Source organism: Poromitra crassiceps (assembly GCF_964638095.1).
Source record: "Poromitra crassiceps genome assembly, chromosome: 20".
Taxonomy (NCBI): domain Eukaryota; kingdom Metazoa; phylum Chordata; class Actinopteri; order Beryciformes; family Melamphaidae; genus Poromitra; species Poromitra crassiceps.
Genome location: NC_139637.1, coordinates 16,810,514 through 16,826,216, shown reverse-complemented (window position 1 = coordinate 16,826,216; position 15,703 = coordinate 16,810,514). Strand labels below are relative to the sequence as shown.

Below are 15,703 nucleotides of genomic sequence, written 5' to 3'. Positions count from 1 at the left end.
ATAGAAGAATTGAAGCTTAAAAGAATGCCAAGTTGACGTTTTTTTTTTTAGCCATTTATTTAAATTATTTTTGTTCTCAACCTATAAGAGAGCAACACTGACGAAACAAGCATTAACAGCTAAAAACGCTTAAACATCAGGGACATAGTAAAATAACAAAATAGATACTGTACAGGGGGCAGTGACATGAGAGATGACGGATAGGAAATTTGACTGGATATGCTCCTCACTTCATCACCAATCCATACAAATCTTCACAGCATATGAATGATACAAATTAAGTAGTGGCAGCAGGGCAGTTATCCAGGTGTTCGACTGGCCGATAAAATTGATTTCCATGGTATCTCTTATAGATAATCTCCATGAAAACCCCATTTGTCTCAACACCGGACTTCTGCGGTCTACTGAAGGAGCATTACGAAAATGCAAATGATAAATCGAACAGTTCATTTCAGACGGTATGTTTATGGACGATATCTTTCTGTCAATGTTTTGGTGTGGAATTTCAAACGCTTTCAGCGTCTCGTAGGGTTCCCAATGTTCTACGCAACCTCCATCCACCTCGACAGGGGTTTTTTAACATCGTTGTGAATATTACCACAGCACAAACACAGCGTTTGTGTTTGACTTGCTCTTACCGGTTTGTTAGCAGGTTGAAGTTCATGTCATTGTAACAGGACGTGACTCTGTGAGCTCTGCTCATGACCCACTGGATGTCAACTAGGACAGTGGTTCTCAACATGGGGTCCGGGGGACCACCAGGGGGGGGGGGACCTTGGAGGGGTTTCTAGGGAGACCGCAATTGTTAAAATTGACAAAACATTAACACAAGAGAAGAATTCTGATCAGAGTTCTGGACAAAATAATTTCTGACAAAAAAAAAAAGAATATTCACAGATTTGGGTCCGAGAGACAACATCTCATCAGATGGGGGGGGGGGGGGGGGGGGGGGGGTCTGTGGCCTTAATGCTCAAAGACTTAATTCATGGTCCTTGATATGAAAAAGGTTGAGAATCACTGGACTAGGATTGAAAAACCTGCTCCAATTCAGTTTTAAATGTTGGACGATCTGAAGATGGGTTTCCCAAAACAAAACAAAAAAAACTTCCTACCACCACGCCCTGCTAAATCCATTTTACATCAGAACCTCGGGAGTCACAAAGATTAAAAAAAAAAAAAAAAAAAAAGCAAGCAAGTTATAAATTGCATAATGAGACTACAAAATCACAATTTAACTAAAAGATTTCAAAACCATGGAAAAACCCCACTCACTCAAATTCACATTTCATTTGATCTTGGCCAGCTCAGCGCCGGTTGGAAAATAGAAACAAGTCTCGGCCAAAGCGAGAAACGAGAGACGATACCGGACGATCGACTACAAAAGGATTCCTGCACCAGTGACGACGGCTGGGACAACAACTTGCTGAAAACAATAACAACAACAACAAACAATAACAGGGTGGTTTTATGGGGACGAGGGAAACGGTTCTGCCTGGCAACTTTAATGCAGGTAAACTCAAGCTAATGCTCACCTAACCGATGCATGTCGTCTTCAACTCGTATGAAAGTGAGCAGCTCCAGATCTGAGTCTTCAGGCTGCGTTTAACCTTGGAGGGGGGGGGGGGGGAAGAGTTGTTCACAAATACCCAACAGTTTAAGAAACGGCAATGGAAATAAAACGGCAATGGAAATAAAACAATTCCTATAAAAATCTGTACAATTTTCCACATCTTTAGACAGACAACAGGTGTTGTGTTTCTCAAGCAGTCCCATGTCAGAACAGGTATTTTCGACAGGAGTCCGATCCACACCGGCACTCGACGCGAATCCGCTTCTTTGGAGAGCTGGGGAGGCCTGCTAAACTGAAACTGGAGTCCATTCTGGTGCTTTCTGTGTCGACTGGATCAACTGGAAACGGAAACAAAGTTGCCAAGTTTATGCTTTAGACGTGCACTTGTTTTTGCGCCAATTTTTTCACAAGTTGAAATAAAAGATCAAAGACTTTCTGTACACACAAAAAGTCTTATTTCTCTCAAAATGTGTTCACAAATTTGCGTAAGTGAACACTTCTCCGTCTCCGAGAGATAATTGACAGGTGTGGCATATCCAGATGCTGATTAAACAGCATTATTGCACAGGTGTGCCTTGGCTTGGACTGGTCCCAATAAAAGGCCACTCTAAAATGACACAGTCCCTCCCAGGTTTTGAGGGAGCGTGCAGTTGGAATGCTGACTGCAGGAATGTCCACCAGAGCGGTTACCTGAATGTTCATTTCACTACCCTACCCAGGGGTTCTTAAACATCAAATTCAGCTAAGTGGGTGGTGGTGTCCGTCTGTCTGTCCGAACGGTCCCGATGTGTCATCAGTGATGCCACTTTAGCAACTGTGATGTCATCAGTGTTGTCACTCGAGCTATTGTGATGTAGTATGAGCCAGATGTGTGCATGCGTGTGTTTTCCCCAACTGTGAGAGGCACGCACGCGTGTTACACGTAAAAAATAAATAAAAATCAAACTTCAATTTCTATTTTTGCACAAATATAAATTTGAGCACTTTCAATGACCCATGTCCATTTTCAAAAAATGTCAAGGCCTTGTTTTTTGTTTCTCAAATTCACAAACTTTCTGTCTACTGTCGACCATCAAACTTCTCCAATGTGTTATGCTGCCTTGAAATGGAACTTGTGAGCTCGTGTGGTCACGACATAGGAAGTCACAAAAGCAAAAGTATACATATTTTGACACTGAACAATTTCACCGCCTCTCTGGCAGCAAAAACAGCATCCTGGCTATAACGAAGCTGACGATAGATCCGGTGTTTGTGCAACAATACATCATGGTGTTTGTTGCTTGACAGCTGTGAAGCAAATCACAACACACTTACGCTGCATCCTGTAGTCGAAGGTGAGCTCCTCTCCTGGCCGGATAGCCCGTGTGGAAAATAAAGCTATTCTCGGGAGCCTCTCGTCCAGGTTTTCTATGAACACGTTGTACACCTGCAGGTTGGGGTTGCACTAGAAGAAAGAGGTAACAAAGACACTTGGTCAGGGACTTTTTCACCACATTCAATATAATAAATGTGTATATATTATTAATTAATACACAGGACAAGATGTTACTATCCCTTGTGCCAAAATCCATCCAACACATTTAGAAGCCCAATCCAGAATAAAACAAGCTAACAGGCTAACAAACTACGGTAATAAACAAGACACAGATCACCAGTTACCTACCCTAGCCAACAGCAGTATGAAGCATGTCATTGGGGTTTTCAAGTGGGCACCTTCCTTCAACGATGTTTCGTTAAGTTAGGCCCACGACACCTCAAGAAGGCTTAACGGTGTAATCCAGCGTCCTGGAAACACCCCCCTCCATGCTACCACCGCACAACTGCATATTACCTCACTATCTAAGCCTAGCTATCCAGGTCGGTTCGGTATGACATTCCTAACTACACCACCACTGTCAATGATAAAGCCCTGTTGATGCGGACCGTCAATCATGACCAACAACAAACAATCAATCTTAAGGCCGGGACACACATCTTGCGTCTGCTGTGCGTCTGCGTGGCGTTACCTGTTGATTTTCATTTCGGCGCCCATGTTAACAGGTTACAGCAGCCACACCACCGGCATCAGACGCGCGTCTCAGGCGCGTGTCTTGCGAGGCGTGAGACGCGCGTCATCTAGAGAATAGAAGCGACGCCTATTTTTTCTGCTTACCGCGCGCGTGTCTCTAGCGTGTCTCTACACAAATAGACATCAAAATTATATTTTACAGGGGCAGCCACAGCCAATCAAGGCTCGTTTTGATTTGAGACGGGAGGATGAGCTGAGCTCACAGCTGCAGTTCTCCTGCCCTCTGAAAACCACATAGGCTACAACGTGGCTTCGTTCCTCCCCACCACACACACACACACACACACAAATCAATACTGCCTCGATTCTGAAGTGAGCCCAAGCGATCTTCAGTTGAAATCATCATTGTATTGTTTATTGCAAATTTAATAAAAGGTCAACTCTATAGGAAGATAGTTGGCAGACAGGCAGCAGCGCAGCAGCTGCAACGCAGCAGCCACGCTGCCTGTGTGGATGCCGCGGGCATGCCAGCCGCAGCCCCCACGCCACGCACACGCACTAGGTAGGTAGACGCAAGATGTGTGTCCCGGCCGTTACCGTAGCGAGCTCCCCAGCTAGCATGTTTCCTCCTTAGCCACAGCCATTCACTTGCTCGTTCTGCTGCCTGAGACATGTTGCTAACCGCAAGTTTCAGGCTCCGTCCCCGAATGCCCAACTCAGTTAGTAAGGCAATAACAGACTTTGCCACAAAACCACGGCAGCCCACCTCTACAGGCCGCACTCGATCCCTCCAACCTCGCTGCTCTGCCTCTGCTGCCATTTCAGCATACCTAGCTTTCTTGCGCTATAATAAAAAATAAAATATATATATATACCGTAATATGACTCAGTCTTCATGCTCAGGTTACTCTGCATTACACCGTCTATATCAGTGGTTCTCAAAGTGGGGTCCTTGAGGGGGTTCCAGGGGGTCCCCAGCAAAAACGGGAATAATTTATTTTTACTATAATTCCAACTATAAGTAACACAATGACAATGGCTATTTTGATCATGGTTTCATGTACTTTTCTGGAAGTAAGCATTTAAAAGCAAAAATCCTCTCAGATGAGAGACCCTGGGACAAAAAATCTTATGAATGGGGGTCAGTCCATGGTATAATTTGTGTCAATTTAGGGGTCCCTGACGTGAAAAGGTTTGAGAACCACTGGTCTATATGAATGAACATTTTCTAAGTAACCCTTTACTTCCCATTTCAAACATCAGAACAATGTTCCATGATGTGTGCGCCAAGGAAGTTAAACAGGATAAGGATGTGAACTACTAAAGCTGCGTTCACACCGACCTATTAAAGTTTTTCGCTGGCATCGAGTTTACATACAAAGTCAATGCAAACGAGCGATTGAGCGTATATTCGCCCGGGAGAAAAATCGCTGGGCGTCCGAGCGACAGAGACAGAGCGATAGGGAGAAAATACGCTCGTCGCCCTGGATGAAATATCCCAACTCGAGCGAAAATACGCTGGCATCAGTCGCTCGCTGTTCAACGCTGATTGGCTGCCGTGTAAGAGTGAGTCAAGGATCACACTGGCGTGGAACAAACCGCTGGTTTATTGTGTGGCAACAAACCGCATTGACAGCTGATTGACAGGCTGACAGCTGACATGAAGTGAAGTCTGTACTACCGGTATAGAGCTCGCGTTAGGGAGCACGCTGATAGGCTTAGCTTGTAAACATCTACGGTGGCTCGTAGTGGACAAACATCGTGACATTGCGTAACGTTATAGCCCCCACATGTCCGTCAATTCGTCTGCCTGTTGACGAGCGATTTAAACAGAGCGACAGAGCGATTCCAAAGGGTTGAATCAAGCGACAGAGCTAAAAAATAAATATCTCGGTGTGAACACAGCTTAAAGCTGCGTTCATACTCTGAACAACATGTTCAACAACACGTCACCAGAAATGGATTCACTTCCTACAGAGCTGAGCAACCAAGGAAACTCAGTCGATGTTGTCGATCAGATTAGTTGACAACAAGCTTGCGTAATGGGCTGAGGATGAGCCTGTGTAGGAATTTAGCCAGGGGCCAGGGCAAAAATGCCCCCAAGAAATCTCAGAATGCCCCTAAAAACTGTGATCAAGGGGCAAAAATTGCCCCCAAGATTTTGATCATTTTGATTTACATTCAATTCATTTCCATTTCAATCTCTAACACACACTTAGCAGTTAGCACCTGCAAGCTGTTTGCCAGAAGGTCATGAAGAACACACTCACACAAACAGCACTGTTGTTCACACAGACACACACTACACTTAGACAGAGGGGCAAAAGTTGCCCCCAAAATATTTTGCTAATTTCCCACACTGGGATGAGCATCTCTTTAGTATCACAACATGCAGAATGACGAATCCGATTAATCTTGGACAGGCTCCCTCACCAGTATGCAATAAATGTGCAACTTGCCTACCCCCGTTAACCATCATCACATTGCCAGTTGCTAAATATGCAACCTACAACATCAATGCCTACAAGCAAGAAAACCCCAAAACACTGTAAATATGTAAAAAATATATGTCTTCATGACACAGTGGATGCACGATAGGGCTGTCACTTTTTCTTTGATGGTCGAAAGTTACTTCAAACATGACGGAGGGGGGATATTTGAGCTGTTCTACATAAAAATAAAAATAAACTTGCAAATGTAATAATAAAACTCCACTCAACCGCGATGCGCAGGGGAGACGTGGGCGGCGTTATGCACAACTGAATGTACCCAACAATGCACACACATTCTAAGAATTTCAGCTGTCAAAGAATCTCTGGGAATTTATTTTTTCCAACCCCAGGAGACTACCCGGAGTCTCCTGGCTAATCTGGGAGGGTTGGCAACCCTATCTGGACCGTTTGCTTTTTGGCCTGTGTGAACGGGGAACCGAACCGCTGAAAAACTGCTGCAAAACCAAGGACGCGCACGATCAGGTGTGAAAACGCCCTAAGACACTCACGCTGTGGTTGACAAAATGAGAGATGTTGCCTTGGTGAGCAGCATCCACTGTGTACACGTCTTCCACGTAGTCCAGGTCAAACAAGTACGTAGAACCTTGGCGATCGTACACGTGACCCCTCTTCTCTGCTTCGTCCGTTGTGATGATCTGAAGAAACATGACAGATAGTCAGGTCAGAAATAAGCAAGTTGGGCAAACAGGAGAAAGGACCATTCTCCAGAAATATGTGTTTGGTTTTTAGCTAAAGGGGACTCAAATCTTGATCTATAGCATAAGTGAGTGAGCAAACCGTAATTACCGTAAATTCCGGACTATAAGCCGCACCGGAGTATAAGCCGCAGCAGCAAAATTGCCTGTTTGTTACATATATAAGCCGCACCGGACTATAAGCCGCAGGTGTTTTAATGTTTTTTTTTTTGTTGTTTTGTTTTGTTTTAATGTTTAATTACCATATGTAAGGGTTCGTGCACAGAGGGGATTGTCGGGAAAGAGATGGCTGTTTGAGGAAGCTCCCATTTATTAACACTTTGAGTGCCACGGCCCTTGGGCAAAAGGTTGCTTGCTGTGCCACATAGGCCGCAATGCATTTTAAAACAGTCATATAATTTTTTTAATAATTACTATGTAAACACTGAACACGCACAAATAACGATGAGACTCTCTTCTATCACCTGCAAAAAACGTTTATTGATCCCATTTTCCGTTCTTTAGTTATGAGCCGGAGAAGATAGCTTGATTGAAGCAAAAACATCCCTTTTTTTCTACGAGCTGAGATAATGAGCCTTTTGTGAAATTAAACATTTCAAGCACATCACTGACTCTGAAGCTAATTTTCTGATGTCTGGGTCTGTCTGGGTGAAGTGTATGCTGCTCTGCGTGCTCCCCCCCCCCCCCCCCCTCAACTGCACACGCCTCCTGGGTGTGTCTTATGTGTCTGGTGGCTCTCAGTCTCTGCTGAGTTTGCTGCGCACACACAGTGAATGGTGCGCGACATTCAGCTTTTTGGTTCCGCGTGTGTTTGTCACGGGCTCGCATGCTTCCAGTTCGGAATAATAAGGCTGATTATGTGAATGTGCTGTTGCAGCGTACACGGAGGTGCTCAGTTGTGACAGCGGATGCTGCTGCTGGGGGCACAGCTGGCGTTGTGCTCGTTGTGCTTCATGCACGTCGATGCATACGGACGGATGCGATGCGATTTCCTCATTTTCCCCAGTGACTATTTCTGTGTGTTTGGCTCCTTTTTCTCTGATCAGGAGAGTGCTGTCGCCACCTAATGGGTTTGTAAAATAGGTTATCGACCTCCAATAGCTACAATATTGTTAGAGGCGACGTAAGAAGCTTAGATCGACACCCCCCCGTCAAAAAAACAATTTGGAGTTACTGACGCCATTTGGCGTCGCTGGCACTCTACGGTAAATTTCTAATGACGCCATATGGCGTCGCTGGCACTCAATGTGTTAACATTTCAACAAAACAACATAACACAACACCACCTGTGTTTTTTTTTACAGTGCACACAGTGTCCGCGGTGTGGTGAAAAGAGGGCAAGAGAGGAAATTAAAACAGAAGTGGATTTATAGTTAGAAAGAGTGCTAAAGAAGAGAGAATTCCGTTTTTTATTTTTATTTTTTCTGAAAAAATCCATAGATAAGCCGCACCGTTATATAAGCCGCAGGGGCCAAAAAACGGGGAAAAGGCCACGGCTTATAGTCCGGAATTTACGGTACACACAATGCCTAATTGCAGCTATTCTCAACCACTGGGTCGTGGCCCACTGGTGGGCCTCAGAGCACCGTGTGCTGGGCCACGGAGGCAGTGGTATTGCCAATTAGATTAATAAAAGAAAATAAAAAAAAGCGTGATTACAGCTTGTTTATTTATTTTTTATATATCTAAATGTGCTCAAGAATCAAAAAACTTCAAATTAAAATGCATAATTTTGATGCCTTTTTTTCTCTCTCTCTCAATTATCTGGGAAGGTGGTCCTCAGAACTATTTCAACAATCAGAAGTGGGCCTTAAGTTACAAAAGTTTGAGAACCCCTGCCTTATTGTAGACAAATTGGTATGTTGACATTTCTGTGAATAATTATTGGTTTTGGTTAGGGTTAGCTAGATGGTTTTAAATTTAGCAGCCCTTGGTAAGTGATCCAAAAGGTTTTAAATGACATAACAGGTTGACTACTCTGGTAATAATATTCATCAAACTCTGCGAGGAGGCACAGCTTACCTCTCCCACGTACTCCATGACAAAGCTGTTCTTCTTAATGTGCTGCAGTGTGCGGACTCCCCATCCCCGGCCGTTCTCCGTCTTGAAGATGCAAAGGTCGAACTGGATGCCCTTCTGCACCACTCTGTTTGGGCAGTCGGACCCGCAGCTGCAGAGGGAGTTACACTCGTAGATGGGCTGGCCCGCCCGGATCCGGACCTGCCCCCGGTCGTTGTAGGCCATGCGGTGGAGGGAGGCGCCGGGGCAGCAGCCGCTCACGGGGTCGTCTAGACAGTTCTTGCACTCACAGCCGATGGCCATCTCGTCCACGGTGATGCCCTCGCCTACCTTGTAGTTGTTGATGTAGGTGAAGCCCTTGGGCGGGCCGTCGAGGTCCACTTCGTTCAGGACAAATATGCGACCCGGGTGGTTGCGGGTGTTGTTCAAGTGGGCCTCCCAGCGCTGGAGACCCTGGCGCTGTTTGGCTTTCTGGACCATCACCGTGGAAACTTCCTTATCCAGCTTTTTCGGGATGCTGCGTTTCTTGTGGCGCCGCAGCTCCGCAAACAGGTCCAGGTGGAACTGCTTCATCAGCTTGTGGCACTTGAGGTTCCTCTTGGGTTCCCAGGTGTTCTCCGACTCTGGGTAGCCCCTCCATTTGACCAGGTAGAACTCCTCGTACTGAAACGCACAACATCACAGCATGAACGCAGGGCAGCCTAACAGCAGTGAAACTGGTGCAGAATGTCAAGATTTTTTGACCTGCATTCATCAACAACACCACTAAATTCCATATACATTGATTTTCAGCAGAAACAAGTGGGGAAAAGTGTCGAGTATCTCTTCAAATTCAAAGACTTTCAAGGCCCAATTCCCGAAACTCAAGGACCCAACACGACATAGTTTGAGACATGGATCATGGTTAATTACTGTTACAACACTGACAACTTTTATAATGAAAACTAGCAGAAGCTCACACTCACATACAATTAAAAAGAGAGACTCGGTCAGTGTGTGCGCGCAATAAATTGCAAATGACAGAAATCCACCGACTGCAACGCTTGTTAGAAAATATTAAAAGTGAAACCAGGTTCCAGAGCGGATTTGTTTGAGAACGGTCGCTGTGTGCAATGTTGTGGCAATACGCAATTCTTGTCGGGGGGGGGGGACTGTGATGACACGGCTCCACTTCATGCATGGAAGACAATTAAAGACAATAGGAGCATTCACCTATCAAATATAGCCTTAAAGAAGACATGAAACATTTGATCATACTGTCTCTCAGTGTAGGAAATTTTAAAAATATTTTGGGGGCAACTTTTGCCCCCACTGTCTAAAAACCAAATGTTAATGGCACTTTAGTAAATTAGTGCATACATTTGGTAAAGTGCAGTGTGAACAGCAGCACTGTTTGTGAGCGTGTTCTTCATGGTCGTCTTCTGGCAACCAGCTTGCAGGTGCAGAGTGTGTGTTAGAGATGGAAATTAAATGAATTGAATGAAAATAAAATTATCAAAATATTGGGGGCAATTTTTGCCCTGGATCATGGTTTTTAGGGGCACTCTTGACATTTCTTGGGGGCATTTTTGCCCTTGCCCCTGGCTAAATTCCTACATTGCTGTCTCTTCACCTCAGACAAGACCGGACACTGCTTTCAAGTCTGAAATTTACCTCGATTTGATAGAAAGATGAACAACATTTAACTCCTCCCCTCTGGCAGGTGCTACAGAGCACAAAACCACCAGACACAAAAACTGTATCTACCCCCAGGCCATCACTCTGATTAACACTTAAACCAGCCACTTGAACGCTTAGCTGAAACACCGGAACCAGTTTACTTTTGACACTTTACCATAGGGCTGCTGAACGATTAATCGTATTTTCATCATCATCGCGATATGAACATGCGCGATGAACACATCGCAAAAGTCACGTGTCATCGCGATGAAAAAAACATTACATTACAGGAAGAGCTAATGCTCTTTCATGTGTCTTTCATGTCTAGTGTCAAACTCTGCACCGTATGGTTGCTAACCTCCATCCTCCATTTTATTTTATTTTAATTACCTGATTGAATTAAACATTTGCAGATTGAATAATAAAAAAGGCAAACTGCTCAACGTGACACGCGGGGGACGTGCGGGCGGTATTAAACAAGCGCACCCTAGTATGTTAGAGAAGCAGTAGTGCGGAGGGGAGGCGGACCTCTGAGCCTTCTACATCAGACCATCGTGATTAATTACCTGTTTGAATTACAAATTTGCAGATTTAATCGTAAAAAAGGCCAACTCCACTCAACCTAACGCTCGGGGGAGGTGCAGGCGTTGTTGAACAAGCGCACCCGTTATCCCCAGGTGCAGTTCAGAAAAGCAGAGTAGAGCGGAGGGGAGGCGGACTAGATGAGCAGCAGAAGTCACTTGTGTTGTGAAAATGTTGAAAAAGACGACACTTTCACATTCTTTCCTGTTTTCAACCCAATGTGAGTAATAAACAAGTCTTCAACTGTGAATTCAACTCGCCTGTTTCCATGAAGTCGCTTCCATTACATCCATGCTGCTGTGTTTCTCTCTCTCCAATAACGTAATGTTAGGTTCAAAAGCCACGCGATAACTAACGTTATCCGCCTGTAATTCTGCCAGCATCACACACGTTGTTGGTCTGGATCTGTATCGTTAACGTCATTTGCGCCTTTCAATGTTGCCGGTAGTGATAGCCTAGTGCTTCAGCCGCTTGACTGTGCTGTACTACAGCCTGTAGTAGCCTATCCACTGGTGTCTCTCATGCAGAGATCAGCTGTCCTGTTGTGAACGTGCAGCGGCGCAGCCAAACAGTATCGCAGCTACTTCACAAATCAATTAATTCATTCATAAATTAATTAATCCCCCCACAACCGTCAACCGTCCAGTTTCACTGTGGAACCACCGCAATGGCTTTTTGGTTGACACCGCACCCTCGCAACCCTAATCACATATATTATTCTGCAGTGAAGCTCCAACATTCAACTGTTGGAAAACATTTTTTTTTTTTTTTACTTCAGGCCACGGGGTTTAAAATTGCTTGAATGTAGAGACTCTGAGTTTGAGCTTTGTGCACCCCTATTCAAGTGCAATATGTTCAATAAAAGCATGTTTGAATAGAAATAATTGTTAAATTTCTTTATTTAATGGACATAGGCTATTATTCAATGTTTGTGGTCTATGTTAGCTGTGTATCTTTTAAAGCAGAAAGACATGCTACTGTAGTTAATATATAGCCTACCCTTTAATATTTGTTTATTTATAGCTTATTTTTCCGCAGATCATATCGTCATCGCAATATTGAACAGTGTTATCGCACATCGCATATTTTCCTCATATCGTGCAGCCCTAATTTACCAGTTTAAACACTCAAAACCAGAAACAGTAATATCCCTGCGCAGCAACCTGTAGCACAGTGATACTCAACTTGCGGCCCACGACAGGGTGCAGAGTGGCCCGCCGACCATTTTCTAATAATTTCACGTTAGTTTTCATTGTGGATTAGAATCTAATTCACAATAAAAACTAACGTGAAATAAAGTTGGACTGAACTCCAGCTAAATTGTCAAATACCGCCGTCTGCTCGCTACCCAGGCACTTATGTATTAACTTAACCTAACTAACGATCCGGAGTGCACAACATTGTCAGACTAAACTCCGGCTGACACCCCAAAAACCTACAATCCACTACAGAAAAATGTATATCGTTTGTTTATTAACTGGCCCCTGGCCTCCTATCATTTCACGAAAGTGGCCCCCTGGGCAAAGCAAGTTGAGTATCCCTGCTGTAGCACCTACCCCCATGTATACTACAATCCCCACCGCCCACGAAGTAGGCACAGTGCACACACACAATTTGGAAATATGCTACTGTGGAATAACTGTGCACACTTTACACCACACTTATTGTAAATGATATGGTAGCTCATGCTAAATTTTGTTTGAATGTTTGAATAGCCGACCCGCCCGTGCCTTGTTTGTTTTAACTTGTGCATACCTTTTTCTGTGCGCGAGTACTTTGAGAGCAACGCAAACCGGAGTCAAATTCCTTGTATGATTGTGTACATACATACTTGGCCAATAAAGCTGATTCTGAAATGGGGGTCCGTGGTCTAATTTGTGTCAGTTTAGGGGTCCTTTGACGTGAAAAGGCTCATCCAAGTCTGAAGAGATTCATACAGTAGACATGAACAATAGCTGCACGATTGATGAGCATCATTCCACTCCAGGCGGGCTTGAGTCATGCAAAAGTATGCAAAAGACAGACAAAGCATTCCAGTATACATAACAAATATGTCAGGACGACTGTCGCCCAGTGTCATATCCAACATGTTTCAACCGCTTCAAAACTATCTGAGCAGAGCACATTTCTGTGAATTCAGAGTTGCACTTAGCAGTTAAACAGTAATAGTAAGTGAAGCCATACCTTGGTTTTCTTGTAGTCACAGAGGAACTCCACCTCATATTCATGTAGGTTGTGCCTGCTGACGTTGAGCTCTTTACAGTAGAGTCCCTCGCGGCGGCACTCGGCCTCCAGCTCCTCCCAGGACAGTTTGCACGGCACAGTCACACTGCGATCTGACAGAGCAAAGTTCCATTTACCCTACACGAAACTCCATTCAAAATGAGACAATTGAACTGACATTTCTTATAGGTAGAGCTGAATGCATGACAGAACATGACTTGAGACGTTTTAGGAATCGACAGGATCCACTTATCAATTCGGTATACATACAACCCACCAAGCAGCACTCGAGTTCAATATGCCAACTTCTGGTCCTTATATTATACTATAGTAGTTTGCTACCACTCTCCAGTCGATTTTGCGGAAGACAATTGTGGGAGTAAAAGGCGAACCAATTGTAAAGTTTAAATATGTGTGTAAAATACACACAGCTTGGTGTGTTGGATGGATCCCAACGATTTGTAAATGGTCTTACCGTTTTGTTCTATGACGTGTGTAACGTTAGCCGATATTAACAGGGAAGCGTAAAACTGCGAGATTGTTGAATGAAGTTTGGCGATACGGCGCTATGTTCCGTTATGCAAGGATACAGTACTGTAACGTTTACATCATGCATCTAGCGGGTGAAAAAAAACCCCACCAACAACTATAACGACATACGCATAACGCCATTTAAAAGTTTTGAGGTAAAACTATCTGGCTATCTGGCGCGTTAAATGATCCGAGCAGCACAGTTTAGCGCGCTGCAGCCTAGTCCAACAACACACAACAAGCCGATATAACGTTACAACTTGATTTAACGTATAGTTTACGAAGTCCTAAACCTTGGCCAGAGGGATAGCCTGCTGCTATTATGCAGATACATACAAGTAACCATTTAAAGTCACGCGCGACTCACTTGCACACAAAAGAGGTTGCGTTTAAACTGCACTACAACTCCAGACTAGACCAAGTTAGCTTACAGCACAAAGTCACCATGTTTACCCCTCCGCCGTCTTGCCAATGCTAGGTGAACTCCAAGAGAGCAACACGCACATATTCGAGGTCTTTACAAATGTATGCGTTTAGAATACAGCAAATAGCGTCTGTGGATAAACATACAATAAAAAATAAATGCAATTATCATCCTCCACGAATTACCTTTCAAATTTTCCGCCATGTTCCCGCACAGCCGCCAAAATAGGAGAAACTACATTGGTGAGGAGGGTCCTGCAGGAAGAGACTGTTCCGGCTGCTGATTGGACGAGCTTCATCTATCCGCCTTCCCATTGGTGCAGAAGTTCCAAGGAAATCAGAAGGCGGAAGAAGAAGTCTTTTTTTTTTTTTTTTTTTTTTTTTTTTTTAACTCTTGCTACTTTTTAAGCGGTTTCGTTGTTCACCAAAATTATATGACATCAATATGTCTGCGGTTTGATGTCGCGTAGGTCTACTCTACCTATTGCTCGCCGACTCTCTCCCCCTCTCTTTCTCATTACATAATGAACAGAATTTCACCCTCGCATTTGTTGCTTTTGTTTTGAAATGTAACTAACCAGAAAATGCTATTTTTGCGTTGCAGGAGCCTGATGTTAGGCTGAGTGCACCTGGGGCCGGTATACAAAGACCTTCAGACCATTCAGTCTCCCTCCTCACCAATGCACCTTTCTTTTTCTTTGTGTAATGTAGTTTGTGTTGTCTGTCTAGTTATTTTCCCTGAGTTTAGTTAATACATTATTGTTTCGACGTTTACTTTAGCTTTAGTCCAGGGGTTTTCAAAGTCTGAGACTGTGGGCCTCCCCCAAACGACGCTTGGAATAAGGAGCCCCCTTCGCCCAATTCCTGGATGCCTTTGGGATCATGATTGTGTTATTTGATCAAGATAGCCTGCCTGATATTGCTGTTTGACATATTTAGAGTTCAGACTACACCGACCAAATATTTAAAAAGGTCTGTCATGGAGGCATTTATTTGTTCTGACTGGGAAATTGGGAAAAACGGTCAAATTCCCCCAGACTACTGTATCTCTGAACTATCTCTTTAACCAAATAACACACATTTAGGCTATTCTATGTTTTAATAACTAATTATTTCACTTCCAAAACTGCTTGGGGAGTCCCTGGGGAGGCCTGCCTCCCACTTAGAAAACCTCTGCTTCAGTGTATCCCCTCTTACAACAACCCAGCTCAAGGAAATGGAGTCATACACCAAAGTAAAAGATAAAACAATTTATTAACTACAACTAAGGGAAAATAACTAGACAACAAGCAGAACAAACGGTGCAGTGAGAAAGGGAGAGACAAGTTTGGGCCTTTTTCACAGCAGCCAAAACAGGTGCAAACAAAACATTAATGAGGATTTCCAACTTCCAATCCATTTAGGTGTCCCAGTGCTGGGGGGGGGGGGGGGGGGGGTCATTGATGTTTTGGTTGCACCTGTGTTTACATTGCATTTTAGT

General features: G+C 44.1%; 1 protein-coding gene across 1 annotated transcript; it reads right to left on the bottom strand.

Annotated features, from left to right (window-relative positions):
* Positions 1 to 1,768: 1,768 nt before the first annotated feature.
* On the bottom strand, positions 1,769 to 14,428 carry LOC310794900 (histone-lysine N-methyltransferase SUV39H1-like; the record flags this gene model as incomplete). The annotated part of the gene is made up of 6 exons (XM_083656939.1): positions 1,769 to 1,908; positions 2,885 to 3,014; positions 6,580 to 6,726; positions 8,809 to 9,468; positions 13,231 to 13,382; positions 14,410 to 14,428. 6 exons carry the CDS (start codon positions 14,426 to 14,428, stop codon positions 1,775 to 1,777), a joined length of 1,242 nt encoding a protein of 413 aa, XP_083513065.1. The 3' UTR covers positions 1,769 to 1,774.
* Positions 14,429 to 15,703: the final 1,275 nt, after the last annotated feature.